The sequence below is a fragment of the Solenopsis invicta genome, chromosome 1, assembly GCF_016802725.1.
Source record: "Solenopsis invicta isolate M01_SB chromosome 1, UNIL_Sinv_3.0, whole genome shotgun sequence".
NCBI lineage: Eukaryota > Metazoa > Arthropoda > Insecta > Hymenoptera > Formicidae > Solenopsis > Solenopsis invicta.
The window spans coordinates 23153708-23175341 of NC_052664.1; the positions used below are offsets into that span (position 1 = coordinate 23153708).

At 33.9% G+C, this 21634-nt stretch overlaps 3 protein-coding genes across 7 annotated transcripts in view; all 3 read left to right on the forward strand.

The window, feature by feature from the left end:
* The window catches only part of LOC105193257 (two pore potassium channel protein sup-9), an 89324-nt gene extending 80150 nt beyond the window's left edge, over positions 1 to 9174 (forward strand). The window contains exons 5-7 of the mRNA XM_011157634.3: positions 267 to 442; positions 1543 to 1872; positions 2270 to 9174. Of these exons, the coding sequence (XP_011155936.1) occupies positions 267 to 442; positions 1543 to 1872; positions 2270 to 2578 (815 nt within the window). The 3' untranslated portion in view covers positions 2579 to 9174. The remainder of the gene's footprint in view (positions 1 to 266; positions 443 to 1542; positions 1873 to 2269) is intronic.
* A 2708-nt stretch (positions 9175 to 11882) lies between these two features.
* LOC105193298 (zinc finger protein 436) overlaps positions 11883 to 21634 on the forward strand; it is a 52106-nt gene continuing 42354 nt past the window's right edge. For 3 of the 5 annotated variants that reach the window (XM_026131251.2, XM_026131250.2, XM_026131252.2), the window contains exons 1-4: positions 11889 to 12148; positions 13069 to 13236; positions 13694 to 14036; positions 14148 to 14331. In XM_026131251.2, coding sequence (XP_025987036.2) covers positions 12017 to 12148; positions 13069 to 13236; positions 13694 to 14036; positions 14148 to 14331 — 827 coding nt within the window. In that variant the 5' untranslated portion in view covers positions 11889 to 12016. Of the gene's footprint in view, positions 12149 to 13068; positions 13237 to 13693; positions 14037 to 14147; positions 14332 to 21634 lie in introns of all 5 variants that reach the window. The other 2 variants (XM_026131248.2, XM_026131249.2) reach the window with 2 other exon arrangements.
* On the forward strand, positions 14338 to 21513 carry LOC105193261 (endothelial zinc finger protein induced by tumor necrosis factor alpha). Its single transcript, XM_026131255.2, has one exon. It carries the CDS (start codon positions 17247 to 17249, stop codon positions 18393 to 18395), a length of 1149 nt encoding a protein of 382 aa, XP_025987040.1. The 5' UTR covers positions 14338 to 17246; the 3' UTR covers positions 18396 to 21513.

The following is a 21634-nucleotide window of genomic DNA, read 5'->3' on the forward strand; positions in this document are numbered from 1 at the left end:
CCGTGATTTTGAGGCCGAAAGTGATTGTTCGAGTACGAATGGTCAAATATATATGTCATATATTCGCCAGTGAGTGCGTTTTAATCGATTTAACTATTTTCATTGTGACAGAGGATACGCAGGCTCACATTGTGCACGATTGTTTTGCGGTTTTGCACGAAACGTCACGATTACATTCGCGATCGCGGATGGTATCGTTTCTCGTCGATTTCCCGCAAAAGCTGCAGAACCGTCAAAGTTAGTTTCGCATTTCATTCGAATTTCAGGTTACGGACATTCAACGCCAAATACTATATACGGCAAATTGTTCACGATGTGCTACGCGATCATCGGTATCCCGTTAGGACTCGTGATGTTCCAGAGTATAGGAGAACGCGTGAACAAGTTTTCGTCTGTTGTCATACGGAACGTAAAGATTCTTCTCAACTGTAGGGAAGTCCAGGTAACAATAAGCTTAGACGTGCCACATGCTTCGTCGTTGCAATATTCAAATGATTCAAATGGGATTCAAACGCATTCTATTCCATTTCTTGAGAGAACGGCGCACGAGTCGTACTAAAATCGACGAAACTTTCTCACAGTAGATTATAAAACTTAAAACATGCACGAAATTGTTTCTGCTCAAAATAACAAACAAAAAATACCGGAACTGCAATGAACCCAGATGTAAATGGCCGAATTTGTTTATTGATCTATTTTAAACAGAATTTTCTATAAAATTAAACGAGTTTTTAATTAATCGATTGATCAATCGTATTATGCACAAATATATCTTTAACAGAACAAAGTTGCGTTTGCACATAATACGAACAAATAAACTCACCTAGAAACATAGATTCTAGAATTTTATAAAGTATTATATACATGTTATAAAAATAAATTTTAATATTTATCTTACTTAATATAAGAACCGTATAAAATTAAAGTGAACTTATAATTAATATTCCAAATTATCTAATAATTAACGTAGCATTATTCAAATTAATTTAAAAAATTTTTTTTTAATTTCGACTGTTATAACATTTATTTAGCAGACCTTACTTATTTTTTTTATTTCAACTTTTAAGTTGAACTAGTTATTTTTAAAACATATTTTTTAACTCTTTTTCTAAGTTAAAAACGTATTTATGTAAAAAAAAAAGTTGTAAAACATACATTTCCGTATATAAAAAACGATATTTCTTTTATATAAACTTAATTTATAAATATTACATTTTATTCAATATAAAACCGTGTTTATTTAATGATTTATATTAATTGTTTTATTATTTAGAGTAATCTCTTTTTTAAAAAAACTATGGCATTCTAATTTCATGGCATTCTAATCACCTAACAGATATAAATAATGCTTTTTACGAAATTAACTTTTAAATTATTTTAAATTGATTTAATTTTAACGCAACTTTTAACAACAAGTTAGATCTTTGTTCAACTTTTACTAAATTAATTTGGTAATCCATTAACTTTAACTTAGTGAATTTAGTTAAACAAAATATTAACTCAATCAATCATGTTTATGAATTAACACGCGACGTGTTATAGGCCTCGGAGATAAATCTCATCTGCGTGGTAACGACGTTGTCGTGCCTGACCATCTGCGGCGGCGCCGCCGCATTCTCTAGGTATGAAGGATGGACCTACTTCGATTCGATTTACTATTGCTTCATCACTCTGACGACAATCGGTTTTGGCGACATGGTCGCCCTTCAAAAGGACAACGCGCTCAACGATAAGCCCGAATATGTGATGTTCGCCCTAATATTTATTCTCTTCGGTTTGGCGATCGTGGCGGCCTCGCTTAATTTGCTGGTTTTGAGATTCGTTACTATGAACACGGAGGATGAAAGACGGGACGAAGCCGAAGCGTTACAGGTATAAGTCACCTTTTTCTGCATTTCTAAGATGTATTTGTTCATTTATCATTTTTTGCTGAATATTTAGTTTGCACCAAATGCGACTGTATGCGATTCTATTTGCCATTCCTTTCTTCATGACATTTTTAGGATTGTAGTACCTTTGTGCAAGATTCTTCGCTTTGACACATCTCGCTAAGACCTATTTTCACCATTAACTTTATTTCGGTTCAACTTACTTCCCATCTTTTTCCTAGCTTTAAGAATTAGAAGACTTTCTAATACAAATAAGTAACGCACGAATAATGACCATGGATTAACATAGAATTGTTAAGGACTCTTTTATTTCTGTTGCAACGTATATCCACGCATCGTCACGAGACCTCTGATCAAATATCTTTGCGTTGTCTCTCTAGGCGGCCCAGGGTGCGGTGCGTCTCGAGGGCGACGTTATAACGGCGAACGGCTCGATATTGTCCGGCCAAATCGGCAATCACGGAAACGCGATGTCGTTGGACGACGAGGCGTCGGTATGCAGCTGCCGCTGCAGTGGCTTCCAGAGGAAGCGGCGGAGACCGCGTTTCACGGTGCGCCGCTCACCAGGCAAAATTTCGCACTTGCTGCCGATGCAACAGCTGTCGATGTCGAGTGTGCAGGACGACGAACCGGGGCAGCCGCCACTCGTTCCGTTCCTGCCATTGTATCAGCACCGCGCCAGCATTTGACGTTGCTCCGCTGCAAGGAGCGTGATGCTCCTTGATGAACAGCAGCAACATCACTACCAGGAACAGCCGCGGCGGGTATCCGTCTGAGAGGAGCGTGTGCCTCTGCCCGGCAGCCGGCGACTTCAACGAATTTCAATCATCGTCAGAACGATTCATCATCGCCACGAATTCTCTTTTTCTCGCTCTTTCTCTTTATCTCTCCTTCTCTTCCTCTCTCTCTCTCTCTCTCTCTTTCTCTTTCTCTCTCTCTCTTCTCCTCTCTCTCCCTTTTTCGCGTTCCGCTCTCGAGCGAGAGTAAGATTTCGTACAGATAATCGAGAGATTGGATCGATTAGAAATTGAATCGCTGGAACTGTTTAATTCGGATCGTGACCGAGATAACGACGGCGCCGGATGCTTCTTCTCAACGGAAACGTTTTGTCGTTTCGCAACGTGCGGATACGTATAATTAATAGCCGCGCGGTACATATAATTCTTCTTTCCATTCGCAATACGCCCGCTATCGTCCGAGTTTAATTCACGTTCGCCGAGAATATTAGAATACTCGATGTGCAATGAATGAATACGTCTGGATACGTCTGTGCCATCATCGAGTGAGAAATGTGAATTCGACGAGTGAGAAAGCGAGAATCGGCCCTCGAAATGCCGAGATGAGGCTTTCTGTTTTAGCGCTCTAGATAAATGGTCGTTCACTGGCATCGTTAAGTGCGACGTGCGATAAAATTCTATACGTATGATAAGTCTGTAGCGATGTAGGTTACTTTTAGTCTATATATAGTTACCTTCCATCCTTTGTGACCAAAATTATTATATCTATTACATTTTCTTCGCGCGCGAAAGGATATTACATGTTTTCTCAATAAAAATTCAGTCGATTTTATGAATCTCAAGTGTATAAATATTAGAGTCCACATTTGGAATATCAGCTACCAATTTAGAATAATCCTTGCTCTTGCTTTATGATATTCTCATATTTATTCCTTATTTATGCCTCCTTATGATACAATAGAAATACGGAATCACGTCGCAGCGGCGATTATACGGTGAACTGACCTTGAAAAGATGTGAGTAAAAAGGCTGTGCGGGGTAATTATGTATCTTGCGACCGAGAGTACTTGCGAAGACACGAAAAACGTTTGCGTGGGAAGAACGGAAGGGAGCGTATGCGAAAGGGGTACAAATGTCAGTGAGTGAGTGCGAGCGTGCATGGGAATATCGTTTGTGTGCAAATATATTAGAATGCGTAAAAGAAAAAAAACAATGTGAATGTCAAATATACGTTCACGTTCCGTGGTGTATGTGGGAGAGAGAGAGAGAAAAATATTTAAAAGAAAATATAAATACACACCAAAGAAAGAGATATACACAGACACAACTTTTTCATTAAGAAGACATTTTACAATTTGTATATAATATAAAGTATGAAAAGAAAGAAAATTATGACTTTAGGTATACGACACACAAGGGCGTTCCGATCTTACAGAGATACACTATGTAATATACATATTTGTAAGATACATCACGATTATTATAAAGCGACTTCGCTAATACGTGATATATAAATATATACATATATATTCATATATGTATATACATATATACATATATAATATCCCAAAAATTTCAATTTTTCATCTATTATTATTTAAGTGCAGATCGAGATTATCGAGGTGGCTACGGTCGCATAGATTTGTAGAATTCAGTAGATTGCCGTAGGTCTCCTAAAACATACAAACGGGCGCTCAGCCATTGACACGAATACGGAGAGAGACAAATGTGCGCACGGAGAAAAAAAAACTTTTACGCGAATTTACTCTCTCCCGAATTTGATCGTTTACAGTCTACCTACGAAGAGTCAATCCATCGAAACACGAGACAAGTACATATTCCCGGTAGATGCGTTATCATACTATAGGATGAACACGAGCGGAACAATTCTCTTGCCTTTTATCGAGAAATAGAATCTACTCGTATATTTTTAAGATATACTGGATTGCATGTGTGCGAGTAGAAAACGTTTCTTTATCCGATCGAATGGTCTATACAGGAAAAACGCCGACCGGTACGGCAGTTCTCTCGTAGACAATAACTGTGTTCAGCAGAAAAAGTAGCTTCGCAATTGTCGTAAAATTCTTTAATATGATTGGTTTACGCTGATCCAGTAGGAACTAAGAGGCAAGAATTAATCGTATTAAAGAATCTTTCAATAGTTGCAAAATTGCCTTTTCTGCTAAACGCAGCGATTGTCTTGTTATTTAAATTGTACATTCATGAGACGTTTTCATTATGGTGTACAATCAGAATTTTCCAAAAACCAAACACTTTTTAATCATACACTAACAATTCGAGGATACTGATATATCTCGTGACCAAATGTAATTTATATGTAATACTATACGTATGACCATTTCAGATTAATGAAAGGCTGCGGCGCGCGATCTTGTCCGTAGTTTTACCATTTCTTAGTAATGCATATATATACATTAGATGCTTATTTGAAACTCTTAACGTAAAGAAACATGAAAAAAATGTTTTTTTTTTATGAGAACAAGCGTGATTGTCGAAACAGCCGTACTTGTCGACCGTTTATCAGTTACGCCATTTCACTTATGAATATCTTACTCTACAAAAAGAAAGAAGATAAGAACTGCTAGAATTTACTCTCGTTCATTACCATTAATTATGGCGAATTAAATCTGTAATATATTATAGGTAGTAACAAAAAAAGTAACGCGATCGCGTAGATCGTACAAGATTTTTATGAGATAAGGAGGATAAATAAAAAAAGACAAACTTAACGAAGATAAACTAAGTGAATGCGTAATTAGCCATGCATCTTGTATTAATCAATAGTCGATGTAATGTTTATTTTATTCGTATTCTATTTGACGCATCATTTCAACTCGTTTGAGCTAAATAACAGTAACGATTACGAGGCTTTTCGATATGACACGTAGATATTTTACCGTTTGGAACGATCGACAGTTACCCATTTGTTCTTGAACTCCGTAGTTTATTATCTAGTTCATTATCTATCTTTGCTAGAGTCTTCACGTAAATAAAGTTTTGAATAATCGGATATACAATTTTTTTAATTCTCAGGTGAACGGTCATAGCGTTTTAAGATAATACAAGAATTATATACACTTTCATATAATATTTTATATTTATTGTAACATTCTATAAAAAAAAAAAGTAAGAAGTTGAGCTTACAAAGTCGAGGTTATAGAATTTAGCTGCAAAAATGATTTTTCGTTTGCTTTCATCTCAAAATTATCTTGAATTATTAAGTAGGCGATTAAAAATTGTCATTGTCAAAATGCAAAATATAACTTATTTTAAGGATAAAACAACACACATGATTTCATTTGTAATAATCACGTGATTAATCTAGCATAATTTTAATGATCGACGAAGTTATTTCTCTCGAAATGTGCTTGTCGAAAGTTTGACGTCTAAAAGAATATGATTTCGCTAAGAATATTTTCTTTATGGCTATCCATCTAAACGTTTCGCGAAACAGTGAACGTTGAATGGAATGTGTTCACATCGATTTAGCTAAAATGCAGAATGAAATGATGTATTGTTCAACGTGAATGCAACGTTCGAAAGGAAAAATACAGAAATCTAAGTAAAGTCACTGTAATTATACCGCAGTGCCATAATTTCCTGACGTACGTTTAAATTGCTATTACTTGTATTATTTTGATATAAAAAAATATGAAAATGATAATAAAATATATTTAAACAATTTTGTTCTGAGTAAAAGACATTTGTTGTAGTATATCTCTTTTAAATGCCGACAAACAATTTATAATACTACAGAATAACATGGCAAATAGTTCATAAACTTATAGGATAGTGCATCTACATGCAACTTCCCTATTTTTGTGAAGAGATTAGTCTTGATTGACACGTCGTACTGTAAAAATAAAGCCAGAAAATAATTTCATGCATTATTATAATATAAATGGCCATAAAATTAAATATGAAGTTTCTATCGATAATTGTAAATTGTGAAAGCGTGGCGCTGTTTCGTCACTAAAGAATTTTTATTAATTATATATATATATATACATATATATATATAATGTTGTAATATAGTTTCTGTCTAAGTCTTGGTTGGGACGCTTTGCTTCGCATCTAATTTGACAATCTTCATTTGACATTATTTAACGTTGATTACTCGTAATTTATAATTATCGAGTATTTTGATTGACCATTTATGGTTTTCAACTATAGTGCAATTCTTAGAGAAATAAAAGTTGCATTTTATCATTGACGTCCCAAAGATTCGAAGAAAAGAGTCGAGAAGAATCGAATGGTAGCATGGAACGTTGTCGAAGTAGATCGAAGTATACGTAACACTTTTTACGTACGAGAGGATACTGTACGGTATAGAGTGAGACATACGCTTTGTTGAAATCGCTGTAGGATTATGTTCACTTCCAAGCCTTTTCCACTTGATGTTTTATCGTTCAGCTAAACGAGTCCCATCGATACGGCGTATCAATGCGAGGTGTGTTTCTAGATATGCTAAAACTATCAACGATTCTTCGACCAACGCTAGCTTAGTTAATCCTGACGGGTTGACGATATGAGATCATTTTTCAGGCTATAGTCTAGTTAATTAGAACTTAATAAGATGATGTCTGAGACAACTTCTTGCATATAATTGCGCGTCTTTCACACGACCAATGTTTTTAATTTAAAGAGGACTCGGCAGTGTCATCTCTGCTTCACGATAATCGTGAACAAGACTAATTGCACGCAGGAAAATACACAATAGGAGACTCCTTCGTTCTCGATAAACGCAAGAACGTTTGGTTTAGACATTACGCTTGTTCGATCGGTTCTATTAGGTAGACTACAGTCTTTAGCTTAGAAATTGGTTTGAAAAAGTTTTTTCGAACGATACATCAGCGGCCTTCCAAATTCTAGGACATCTGAAGTTAAAAGAACGTCTCAAAGCGCCTGCAAAGCGTTAATAAAAAAAATTAAAAAAAGAGAGAAAAAGAAAACTTAAAGTATTCTTGATGACAAGTAATCATTTTATTGATCTAGATTTAGATATAATTTATTACCTTCACATTGTAATTCACGTAGGTTTTAGCCAAGCGGAACAACGAGTCACAATAACATTAAAATGACATCAAAGTAAATCGAAAATTAAATATACAAAAATTTAATAATCATTTTGCAGCCTTCTTAATGTCATTTTGATGCTGTGATGACTCCTTATTCTGCTTGGGAACTGATGATGTAGATTTACGATATCTCGTTAACGCGATACGAGCCTTCGACGCGTTCTTTTAATTTAGATCTCCGGAAAAAAATCCAGAGAGGAACAACAGTACAGGCAAGTGCCAGGCGCAAATTCACCGTGCTCTGCGCACACGTGCACGCAGATGTGCACGCGCGGAACATTCAGCTGAACGCATTCGCGGATCTGAAGAAAGATTTAAAACTCGTGCATTTTTAACTTTGTATTTAAGTAGGTGACGGGCACGAGGAAGAGTCTGCTATTATTGTAATATTACCTTACACAAATATAAACAATAATAGCTTATAATAGCTGTAAATTTACATTACGAAGTAACCGAAGAGGATATGAAATTTAAAACGAAAAAAAAAAAAAAAAAAAAAAATTAAAAAATTCACGCAATTTTTGCTATTATTGTTATAACGTAAAGTATATAGTTATGGATTTGAAAAATGAATTAATCAATTAATTAATCAACTACAAGCATCGAAGTAATGCAATTTTGTCGTGATCTTAATCGATTTACTGATTGCGCGATTCTCAAGTTGCTGGGAAAAAAAAGGAGTAAGAAGTTTGTAAAATAAATACGCGGATGTTGTATTCGGATATTGTATCTTTAAAATTCATAAAAATTCATTCTTCCATTAATCTACTTATAACTTTATTCGCTGCAACTTCCAATAACAATGGAACTTAAAACGATCTCATCGATGAGATTGCGTTTAATAAAATTAATTCGAACGGCTTATTCAATAAGTAAAACGATCGATTTGCTATTTCTCTCAAAAACCAATAAACATTTTTGACAAATAAAATATACGATTTTGTTACCAAAACGAAATCGGAAAGAATTGACTAAATCTGTTTTGACAGAAAGTAGCTGACTTTCAGTGTTTTCGATACATATGAAAATTATTGTTCGCGATATTAATAGCAATATTGTAAGACGCAGAACAAGATTTGCACAATGTTCCTCGACTAATTATGACTAAAAATTTCGACGAAAAAAGAAACGTAGGAAAGGTGACTACATATCTCTTGTTTTCGTGTATTATACATAGCATACCCTTCAAGGGCCTTTGAAAAGCTACTCGAGATTAACAATTGACGTTTAAAAGTTTCAAGGAGAGTACGAACAAAGTAAGTGGGCGAAAATAATTCAAGATAAGAGGGAGTGATCGGAATCGGTTCTCAAATCCCCTGCCTGCACACACCGCCATGTGTAATGACATTTAAGTGGATCGTAATTTGTAAATTATTATGGACTTCCTATTATATGCTGGTATATAATGATACATGTGCTCTGCCACAATAAAGCAGTTTTTTTTATCTACTCTGCCGCAGTATTTTCTTCTCCCATATATAAACAATAAATATATTTATCACAAACAACAATAATTTTTTATTGATTTCATATATATATGTATATAGGGTTGGAAACGCTACCTTGAAAAAGTACCTCGTTATCGTCGCCGTTACTTGGAAAGTAAGGTCCTGAGCGCAATAGAGAAATATTAAATACTAATAATAGAAATTAAAATTTTTAATTGTACAATCTAATATTTACTTTTCGACCTTAATTTAATAAAAAAATTTTTTTTAGGTTTTTTTTTAAATGTTTTTTAGGGACCTCACTTACTTTTTGGTATATTTTTTTATTAAAAAATATTTTTTATTTAAGACTGTAGTAACATGTTTTTTTTTATACTTGGCATAAATATATTTTTTAAAGATTTTTGCTAGGAATCTCACTATTTTTTTGGTATATTTTTTTTATTAAAAAAGCATTTTTGATTTTGGAAGGATGTAATACATCACATTTTTTATATACTTTTATATTGATCTTATTAACATGTATTTTTTTCAAGTTTTCAAAAATTGGTTCTTCATAGTTAAAAGAAATAAAATATGATGGATTTATTTCATATTTTCTATAACTGTAAAGAATGTTTTCTTTTGTATTCTATTAAGTAATATAGAAACCATGTACCATTTTTAATTTTGTATGTTTATATATATTATTCGGATTCCGACTTCATATAATGGATGTGTTTTAAAGTTCAACAAAATATTCGGCGCGTAATTTGCATGAGTTGGAGATTGTAAAAATAAAATTATGTATACATGAACATCCGTGTTGGCTTGTATCGGCATTATTTCGTCATATTTCTGATTTATTATTTGAATTTGAATTTTTAGGGAAAATTTTGCAACTTTTGTGTAATTACAGATAATTACAATTGCTGTTATTTTTACTATAGAAGTTAGGCCCTGCGTACAATAAAGGAATACTAGATATTAGGAATAGGAATTAAAAATATTAGAATCCGTTTTTTCAATGAACACTAGATAAATAATAAGTATCTTTTTACTTCTGCTTTACGTCTTATTCGTATTCATGGTGCATTACGTCTGATGTTCATTAAGAAAACTGATTCTAAAATTTTAATTCCTAATCTTAATATCTAATATTCCTCTATCTTCTATTGTGCGCAGGATTTTATATATATATATATACAATACACACAAACACATACGTGAGTGCGTGTGTCTTGTGTGTGTGCGCAGGATTTTATATATATATATATACAATACACACAAACACATACGTGAGTGCGTGTGTTGTGTGTGTGCATATAATAAATACATAAATATGTAATAAATTTTGAATCTATTAATGAAACGTAATGAGTAATAAAAAGTCTAATATAAATAAATGGTAAAAGCATTTTTAATGCAGAACAAATTTATTTTTTTGAAACATCATTGAAGTAAAACACAGCCAATGCAATGTAGGGAAAGAAGACACGAGAGGTCATTGATATTTCTTGTGACGTCAGAATAAAGCTAATTTCACATCAAATCATGATCGAGCGAAAGATATTTATATCATAATCGAACGGTTATTTACGATTAGATTTTTCTAATAGATAATTAATTTCAGTGCTATTTACAGATCATTCGTGTTGAAAGAAAATCGATTTAAATTTGATTCCGATACGATATTTGTTGTCTATTTCGTGTGAAAGCACCCTGATTACAAAGGGAGACTACGTCTTTTTCCCTTTTGTCATTTTTTAAATTATTATTTCGTACAGTGCTGCATCGTAAATTTCAATTCATAAGAAAATTAAAATATTGTGGCAACAAATTCTTTTTTTTTTCAATGAAAAATATTAAAAGTAAATACATTTTTTACGATTTTTAGATTTACAATGCTATTTATTTATGCATACTTCTTACACAATGGTTGTCCCAAACTTATTTCACCTTATTTCTGTCGAATGTTAAATTATAATTAATTAATGTTAAATTATAGAGTAGCGATTGTTCTCGTAAAAAAATTGCTTAAACAATATAGATATTCGTAATTTGTGCAACGGAGACAAAGAACAATTGTACAAAATCAATGAATATGTATCAACTTTTTTTTTTCTACTAGTCTCTTTGTTTGCTGATAGACGTTACACGGTTTGATCATGCGTCGTTGAACATCTAACTAAAGTGGGAGTAATTGAGCATGAAAACTTCATAGCATGCATGTACTTGGGCGACCTTTCTCAGTCACCTGTCCGATCAATCAATCGGCGAACTCCAAATGAATTTAAAAAGACAAGCGCTTCTCTCGTGGAAAGCTCTGTGTATCTCTATGCAATTACGTGTATTCGAGTTAATTATGAAAAACTAATTTTGCCGGCTTCGCATGTATCGTTCGAATTGCGGCTCGGGATGGCTCGAATTTCCATTTCGATTTCGACAATTGAGGGAAAAAGAAAAGAAGGAAAAAGAGAAAACAATAGCGATTTTCGTGGTTGAAAGTCCGATTTCGAGAGAGAAATCGGAGAGAGGCATTTCTCGCATCGATATATTTCAAGGAGAGAACCTTCGTGTCACTCGAGACTGTCGTGTGTAAAGGCGGTTGGCTTCGGTCAAAGCCGATCGATACGCGAACGCGGCCGTCGAGTCGTCACGGCGGTTGTCGAGGCGCGCCGACGAGGGTCGAGACGAGCCGAGCGCGGCCGAAGTGCGCCGGACGCAGCCGAGGCACGGTTAGGTGGCGACGGGCGACGCATAGTGAACGACGCGGGGACCCCTCTGTGGATTCGCGGTGAACGGCGTACGCGTTCTCAACGGGCGCGGCTTTGCGTCTCGAAGCTGGCGTTTTACGCGGTAAAATGTCCTCCCTCGATTATCTGGAGGTGTGTCGGCTGTGTCTTGTGAAGGACCGCGTCTCGGTGCCGATCTTCGAGGGCGAGGGAGACGTGCGGCAGATCTTCCTCAAGATCACAGCCTGTTTGCCGGTCAAGGTAAGAAGCCAACTACGCCATTCGGCTTACCAGCTATGGCGATCCGCCATTTTGCCGAGCCTTCTCGAACAAGCTCGCGGACTGACCTCGACGAGGATCTCGGCCTCGTTGGGCATATTCTGAATCGCTCTGTAGACGAGAGAGAATCGCTCCGAGACGGCGTCGAGATGGCACGGTCTTTTATGATGCTACACCTTGCGCTGCGTCTAATCCCGGTCTCGTCGCTCGTCGCTCGTCGCCTTTGTGACGCCGCTAATTAGTCGATGGACTTTGCCGCGCTTTTTTCCTCTTTGCGTGGATGTTGCTCGATAGAAAAGTCGCCTCGTTGCGCTCATAATACTGCCGATGTCTCGTGAGGCTCGTGAGAAAGCGGTTGATGGAAAGCGTCTTTCATCTCGTGTAGCGTGGAATTCGTTAATCTTGAATGTTTTCGACATCTTGCCACCGACATTGTTCACGCTCGCGAAACACGTAATGTCGACTCCCCAATGATTCCCACAGATCGATATTCCCGTATTTTGTTCGAAAATTCTTTTTCATCGCGAGAATGAATCGTCTAGTGCAATTCGTGCTCCGATTTTGGCTCACATATGGATTTTTATCGCGGAGGGATTAAAATCTCAAACGCTATGCGTGATTGGTCGTGAGCTCGTTAATCGCCTACGATTTAATGGCGTCCCTTGTGTTTGTTGCTCTGGCGGAGAGATAATTCCTGCATGATTTTTAGGAGATGTATTAATATAATATGAATGTTTTTTTTTTGTTAATTTAAGAAGATAACTGTACAAGTTGGATATATTAGAGAAATATTTATATAAATAAAATATTGCAGTGCATATATAAGAATCGTAATACCTCAAAAATTGCATAAATTTATTTTTGATGGAATATCTCAATCTCATCTTTTTTCTTTATTATAGGTGAACAGGGAAGACAAATTACCTAAGAAAATATGCGATGACTGTGTGTATAAAGTAGAATTATGTTATCAATTTTGGCATACGACGGCGAATGCCGAAAAACAATTGCTGCAATGGCTAGGCGATGTAAACATGGAAGACAAACAGGGTTACAATGTTCTCAATCCGGTAATTATTGCTGTTTTGTACAACTTATTTCTTATCTGATTATTTTTCTTGATGAACTTAAAAGAAATTAATAAACACCCTATACGATCTTGTATAGTCTTGAAGATTAGCCTTTATAAATTATATAAATCTCAGATTGTCATTTATTTAGTTTTCTTTTGTCTATGTTTATCTTAGCAGTGATAGTGATCATAATATTTTGCATATTGTACACTTGTAAGTTCTTTTTAATACTTTTTACACTTTACATTTTTATATATTACAATCTTTTATACAAATGTCTTTGTAATGGATAAGTTTTATATAAAATTGAGATATAATTATTAGATAATATAATTTACAAAATTTTTGAATTATTTTAATTAAGAAATAAAGTAAAATAAATTTATATTTAATTTATTGAAATTTTCAAATCTTGATAAACTAACTTGTATCGGTTTTTGTTTTGCAATTTTAGAATGGAATGAAGCAAGATCAGAACAACGAGAGCAGGTTAGATGGTACTGTGATGCAACAAGTGAGCGAACATCAGAACAATATGAATATGGGTATGATGGACAATATGGGCCTGAGTATACCCATGATGATGTCGAATAATACCCAACAACAAATAACCTCAGTTCCTATGGACAACAGTGGTAGCTCTGTACAAAATGTTCAACCAGTAGCTGGACCAAGCACACAAACGACACATGACCAAATTACACAGAATCAAACAGACGCGCCTACGCAACAAGAAGAGGAAGAAGAAAGCAGCGAAGAAGAGGAAAACTCGGATGATGAGTGTGATGGAGATGAAGGTATATATCCGTGTTACACATTTTGTAATTTACTTATTTAATTACTAAGCACTAACATTATTTAGAAGTTTGAAGAACATAAAAGAAAAAAATTTTTTAATTCTGTTTAAGGCCTACCTATAAAAGAAGAAAGTGAAGAAGATCCTAATAGTAATAGAACTATAGAGCCTACAACGTTTGTTAACGTTTCTTTGGCGTGCGACGAGGCAGGCCCATCTGGACTTCAGCAACAAAAAATTACAGACATGCCCGAGATGGTAATGCAACAAACAACAGATGTGGATCCGAAAACTGGGTGAGTTCTCTGTTCTTATTTTACTGTTTGAGGGCCAAAGATGCCATTTGTTGTGGTAAACATAAACAATCATACCTAAATATTGCGTTAGTTTTATTTATTTGTTATTTCTATCAACTTTAATCCAATTTCAAAATGAATAAAACTTGTCTTGAATGAAATTAACGATAGATATAAATAAAATAAATTAATGATATATTCTGTTAATAAATTATTAAAAGCAATTTTTTAATAATTCATACATAAAGTTACCAACAGCAGTGTAGATATTTCTAGAGAAATTTCTATAGAAATAATATCTAATGTGTTTTCTGTTTAAGAATATTGTTTTAAAAATTTTTATTTTAAAGTGCTTTTAATTGTACATTAGCTCTTCTCTGTATAAATTCAATAATAAATCTTAAAAGAAATTTTGAACCCGTACGGTAGAAATAAAAATAAGATAGATAACTACATCTGAACTTTTAATGTTTATAAATATAAAATACAGGTAAACACAAGGTAAGTTTCAACACACCCCACAACCATCTTTGGCCCTAGGTGTTTAGCAATTTATACAAATATTTTTTGTATTACGTATAACATTTACATTACTTTTAAACAATTTGGTAAATTTTTATTTAATATTGCACTACGCGATTGTTTAATTCAGAATACAAATTGCTAAGCACCTTACTTTTACATGTGGTAGCATGTACATAGAGTGCATTTCGATGAAACATAATCTATAAGTTTTTTTTTATGTTTCTCTACATCTTATAGATATTTGGAAATAATTTTATACAATTAATCGAAATGGACTTTATGTTAGACATTATTTATATATGTGCAAGAAAATGGATAGAGGGATTTCTCTGGATTATTCATATACATGATAGGAGAGAAGAATAAATTTCTTATTCAGTAGTAACTATGCCTATTGCTTAAGAGAAACCAGCTTGATCTCTCTGTCCACTCAGAAACCAAATGTTTACATGTTGTCGATATTAATATTCCCACGCTTACGTGATGGCACTAAATGCCGCACATGACCGATATTCAGCCGATTCAAAAATCACAGACGATAGATATTTTAATTGATGCAACGTATATCTACTATTTCTGATTTATGATTTTCGTGCTTTCCGACGCCTGCGCTTTACGATATTGCCAGGACACTATTACTATATTAATCTTAAGAGATTATCTTTTAATTGATATAAAAAGATTGTGCTTCAACGAGATCGTTAATAAATTTTGCGTGTCCGGTACGATTCTCCGGAATTCTACGACAAAGTAATTGCGCAATAGTGTACAACCGAGAAGAAAATCGGTTCAGAAATTGTTAAGAGTCTCGATGTCGAAGAAGAAGGATCGTATATTTTCCGATTTGAAGACTTCTGCGAAACAAAGGAAAAAGAATCATCCATCAAGAGACTGCTGAGTCAAGAGGATTTTTTGCATTGTAAACACAAAGGCGAGTATCACTTTTTTTATATTCTATATTCTAGTTTGTTTATGGACTATTTTTTGTTATATGCAAAAATATTGCGGATTTGTATGAATATTATCGGTATGTGAATTTCATGGTTACCTGCGATAAGTTTAAACGATGCCATTTTTTGGCATCAAACGAATTCTTTTATAAATATCTCAACGCGTGTTATATTCTATTATTTATACTGCTTGGATGCGCGTATTTTTTTGCGCATTTCCATAAATGCAGAAAATATACCGCGAGGGATAGTTATTTTTAACGATTGGTAAACCAGGCTTGCATTATAGTTGCGCCGGTTTTGCGTTTGTAATAAAATGCGCAGGAATCCAATTATTTATTGCGCCTTTAATTGGCTGCAATATTTGATATATATATATCGTCATAGAGAATAGTCTAGGCATATGCCATTATATATTTTTTTAATGCTTTTGTTAACGGAGAAAATTGTACTATTCAGTTCTGAGTACAGTGGACATATGATAAATGAAAGATTGATACATAGCATTTTTTTTGTGCTTTTAATGCATCAAGCTTTCATAAATTTTCATTTTTCACTTTAAAGTACTGAATAATATGTTAATTTTTCTCCTTTGTCTGCTATTATTGCAGTTCTTAACTGCGTTTTTGTCTTGTTCTGCATAAAACGTATTTGTGATATGTTAAAATGGCGTTAGATTGTGTTGAATGCGGAGTACATACATATGTGAGAAATCTCTGTTCTCCGTGCAAATGAGAAGAAGATGCCTTATCGTAACGGATTATTTATAAAGGTGAGATTTTTCTGTACCTGATTTAATTTGCGTTTTAATATGTTCTATCCCAAATCATTAGTGATCTTTTGAGTAAGAATTTGCTTTTCTCGAACTATTTTGCCAAGTTTTATGGCTTGATCTTTACTTTTCCCTTCTGCTGTATCGTTAGGGAATATGAAATATATATTTAAACATATTTTTATGTACATATTTATGATTATAATTTAAACGATATTAATTAGCAATGAACGTAATAAGAGAGGTCTACAAAAGCATTTTGTAATTAATAAGTCATTTTTATCATATTGTAATATAATTCATCCAATAGTGTTTAAATATTATCATGTAAGCTTTGTGAATTCGGAAAGCTTAATGAATATTCACGTAGCGGATGATGAAATTTCCAATGCTGTTTGACTTGACGACAATTGCGATGACTTTCTCGATTTGCACGTGCGCTCTTGTAACACGTTTATTATTGCTGCGCTTCAAGAGGGATGCCAGCAATGCCCAAGCACCTTGCACCGGCCACCTTGCAGCACTCACATAAGCATAAATCTATCTTTCTATCTCTCTTTTTCTCTTTTCCTCTTTCATCACCGCCTGTATGCAAGATATATTTGTTATGATCACAAAAAACAGATTCAAAAGACAAAGTGTGTGCCCACGGGTCGTTCTCCGTTGCAATGTTCTTGGGTTTTGTCAATTTCAGGGAAGGAGGCGAGACCTTCGGTGGATTGTCGGGAATGCTGCGTCAGATTCTCTCGCCTTCGCCCGAGATCGGGGAGGCCGGTATGTCCATCAATTGTAATCTTCTACAGAACAACTCGATATTCTCGAACCAATCGTCGATGCTATCGTCGACTTTACTCCCTCCGCATTTTCAATCAGTATGCCCTGATCAGTCTCTGCTCGATCAGGTGCAAATCTTCACCGAGTCTTATCCATGTCCAACGTGCGGATTGGAGTTCCGAAGTGTCCTTAAGCTTAACTATCACATGCGAACGAGTCACGTCGTGCGTACGGAATTCGAGCATAGTATCGAGAATCAGCCGCGGTACTCTTGCGCGGTCTGCTCGCGAACCTTTGTTGCGTTGAACCACCTGAGGATGCACGAGGTCACACATTCCGCGCCTGTACCCACGTGTGCATCGACTTCCGTTACTCTCGCTACGTCGTCCGGCGGTAATATGGAGAAAACGTTTGCCTGCGATTTCTGCCAGGCAAGCTTTCGATATCGCACGCTACTGGAACGTCATCGGAGGATGCACCAGGAAGCCAGCCAGGAAAAACCATACTCCTGCCCAAGATGCTTAATGCGCTTTGAGACGCGCAACTCGTACAATCATCACGCTAAAACCCACAGACCATTACCGGCGAGTCATGATAATCGAATAATTGCGGGTAGCAATACGGTGTCGTCGCCAGTCGATCCGATAGTAACTAGTAATCTCGGTGTTGGCGGCAGCGACGGAAGTAGTGGTCCCATAATACCCGCAAAGTCCATGCCTTCTTATCCCTGCGACTCGTGCTCCAAACAATTTACGACCGCCGAGTCGTTGACCTCGCATAAAGCGGTGCACAGATCGCGACCGCTGGTCTGCGACGTATGCGGCAAGGGTTTCACGCATCGCAAGTATTACGTGGTGCACCAGCGCATCCACACCGGCGAAAGGCCGTATCTCTGTGCCATGTGCGGCAAATCGTTCACGCAGGCGTCGACGCTCACTGTGCATCGTCGTTATCATACGGGAGAGCGTCCGTACACCTGTACGCTCTGCGGAAAGGGATTTGTCACGCGAACAATTATGCTTAATCACATGAAGAAACATTGAGCCAACGATAGATCTACGAGATCTTTTGCTGCGCGCGATTAAATTCAAGATGTAAGGACATTTTAAATTCGAGGTGCAAAAAAAACGATGTTCTTATTTGATCTCGAAATCGAATATTTCATCAACACTCTCTAGAGAAAAACATTTTTTTAATTTATATAGAAAACTATTATATAGAATCGCATAGTCGATGAACAAATAAAAACTTGATATAATTTTCGAGTAAAAAATGACATTCAAATCAAATCTATATGAAAATTAGACCAAAAAATATTAATTTGTAATTATTTTGAAATTTTATTATTTTAATATTTTTTCTTAAGCAATTATTCGGTGATTTAGGAATTAGCACAGTAACTTTAATTTAAAAAGAAAAATTTGCTAAAGGAGGTTACATTTAATTGCACATTGCACTTTTGTAACTGTTTATTGAAACCGGATTTTAATGACTAGTGTTTGTAATTTTTCAAAAACATAGTTATTTAAAAGAAGCTAAAATTCAAATATTTTTTATTAAAAGTATTCTTTTTATTGGAATTGTATAGAGTGTTGATGTCCAAGTGCCTGAAATTACTCAAGTTACTATCGCAGTATAATAAATAAGTCGATATAATATAACGAACGAATTAAAATGTGTAAATTAAATTTTTTATGGACACGTCTACACGCGATATGTAACTCCGTATAGTTTCGGATAAAATATATTTAATGATCAATCAAACCAGAATCACGAAAAGCGAATAATTATATGTTATAATCATAAATGTTGTCATCACTGTGATATCGTTTGTATATTATACAAGATATTTAGAATAATGTTAATATTATTAGACGCATCGCGAAACTTTTTTTCTATCCTTCTAAATGAAAGTTGATGTGGCGTAATTCAGTTTCTATAATAAGAAAAATTAGTACCTGCGCAATAATATGAAAAAAGTGCCTAAAAGTCCACAACTTTTTAAATTATTTTATTATGGGATAAAAATCTAAAATTTAGAAACATGGCAAATAAATTATTTTTGTACTTCGCATTGACATTAAAATTTTAATTATATTGTTGATCGATTGCTAATCTAGAATGCAACAATTAATTTCAACGTATAACTGAATTCAGGTGCCTTTAATTAATATAGGGTGAAAGACAGGGTAGAACGTGTAACATTAATTATTTAAATGTGACATGTAAGTATGAAGACGCTTAAATATTTAGATGTAGTTCTAGAAATTGTATACAATTCGAAGATATGCAGATAAAGTAAATGATATTTAATGACTTTTCACAGATATTTTTAACTTTATTGCTTTATAAATTCTTTTTTTTAATTAATATTTTATTGTATTTTTTTTTGCAAACTTGTATTATACATAGTTCTATATGTATTTTCAATTAAAATTGATAAATATCTTTTGTAAAGATTACATATTGCTACAATGTTTGCTTTGGTAGATATTATATACAAAATTTTTTTTAATTCGAAAAACTTAATGAAATTTTTCAATTCTATTTTTTTAATTTTTGTTTTGGATATACAAACATGTATCTGCAAATAGAGCATAATGCATACCTATATTTATTCATCTGTATATGTATATAATACAATAGCCAATTATACTGAAAATTCTGTTTATACGTATATGCAAAAATGTGTTCTTGAATTAAATTTTAATCGGTTTTATTTACCAAATTTTTAATAACAGTATTCTAAATTTTAAGAATGGATTTTTTATTTGAACAATGCAATAAATATGTTGTGTTTAGGAAATTTAATACTGAAGTAAGATTTATATGGAAGCATGTATTAGAGTTAAAAAAAAATATGAATTTTTAAATCGTTTTCGTTTCTTTAAACTTTGATTTTTTTATCAGTTTCAACGATTTACGCATTAATACAGTCGACAAAATGTACAAAATGTCGATATCGTTGAACGTACCACTTCAGTAATCGACCGCTTAACTTTGATATTTTTCAATATTAATCTCCAATATGATTAGCAGAAATAATTTTTTGTAATGTGCTACTATTATCAACAGTTTAAAATTGTTATAATTGCTTTGCAACATAAACAATAATTTATTATACGTGCACGTATATCGAAAGATTATATAATTTTGCATGTTACAAGATTTTTCCTGATATTAGTAATATCATTAATATCATATTACTGAATTAACTGATATTTTGCCTTTTTCTTTAGCTAAGAACAAAAAACGGAATATTAAAAATCTTTAATCATTTATAGAATAGAAATAATTTTTTATTGTAGTTATATTAAATAATAAACTATAGCAACCTATGTGAAGAGAAATAATAATTATGTTCACCAAGTACGAATATGTTATACAGGTTGTTTATATTAGGTATAGATCTCTTCAATCTTGGATGCTAAAAGCTCAGTTAAGAAGTGTGATTTATTTATTTATACATATGTCTGGTATAAGTAATTAAAAATTAAAACTTTTAATAATTAAATTTTAAGTGAATAAACAAAAGAAATTTATAGCATTTTTTATCTAATTATAATTAATATTAATTTTTAATTTAAAAATTATTCGCGAGTATATTTAAAATAATGGAGATTTAGCAAATTTTATTTTTTGTCAGACTTGCTTGGAGAATAAAGTTGACTCAAAATTTATCAGAGAATGTATAGCTGAATTTATGGTTCGTATAATAATGCAACATTTTGTATATATTGTAAACAAGAAATAGTGCGATTGTGCACTTAGAAGAAGAAAGAAAAATATGTTAATATTGTTAAGACAAGCGCATTTTATTAACGAACACAATATATTAACACATATCTGTTAAGGTGTGGTCAAGATACTGCAAATGCATTGAAGTCTTGGAATGATTTATAAAATTCTTAATTCTAATTGGTCAATCAAATTGACCGCATCTTTAATATTAAGAGAACATAGTATAGCATATAAGCAATATTTTGTAGTCGCAGATTGTGTGCTACTACAAAATTATGTAAACAAGCTGCAAGTACAACAAATAGTACAGAAGACGACAATGTTCGTTGACGAATAATCATTGTTTAATAATAAGACGTCTCAATGAGGGTAGAGAGCAGAGACATGGCTACATAATAAAGAGAATACTGGAAATCATAAGTGAGGCACTTTATTAACTACCTAATTTCCATACAATCGAGCACGAGTGTTCAGCTGATCGTCCCTGTACATATCTCGCTTACCACGTAAGGTCCTGATTAAGGCAACGCTAAAGAACAAA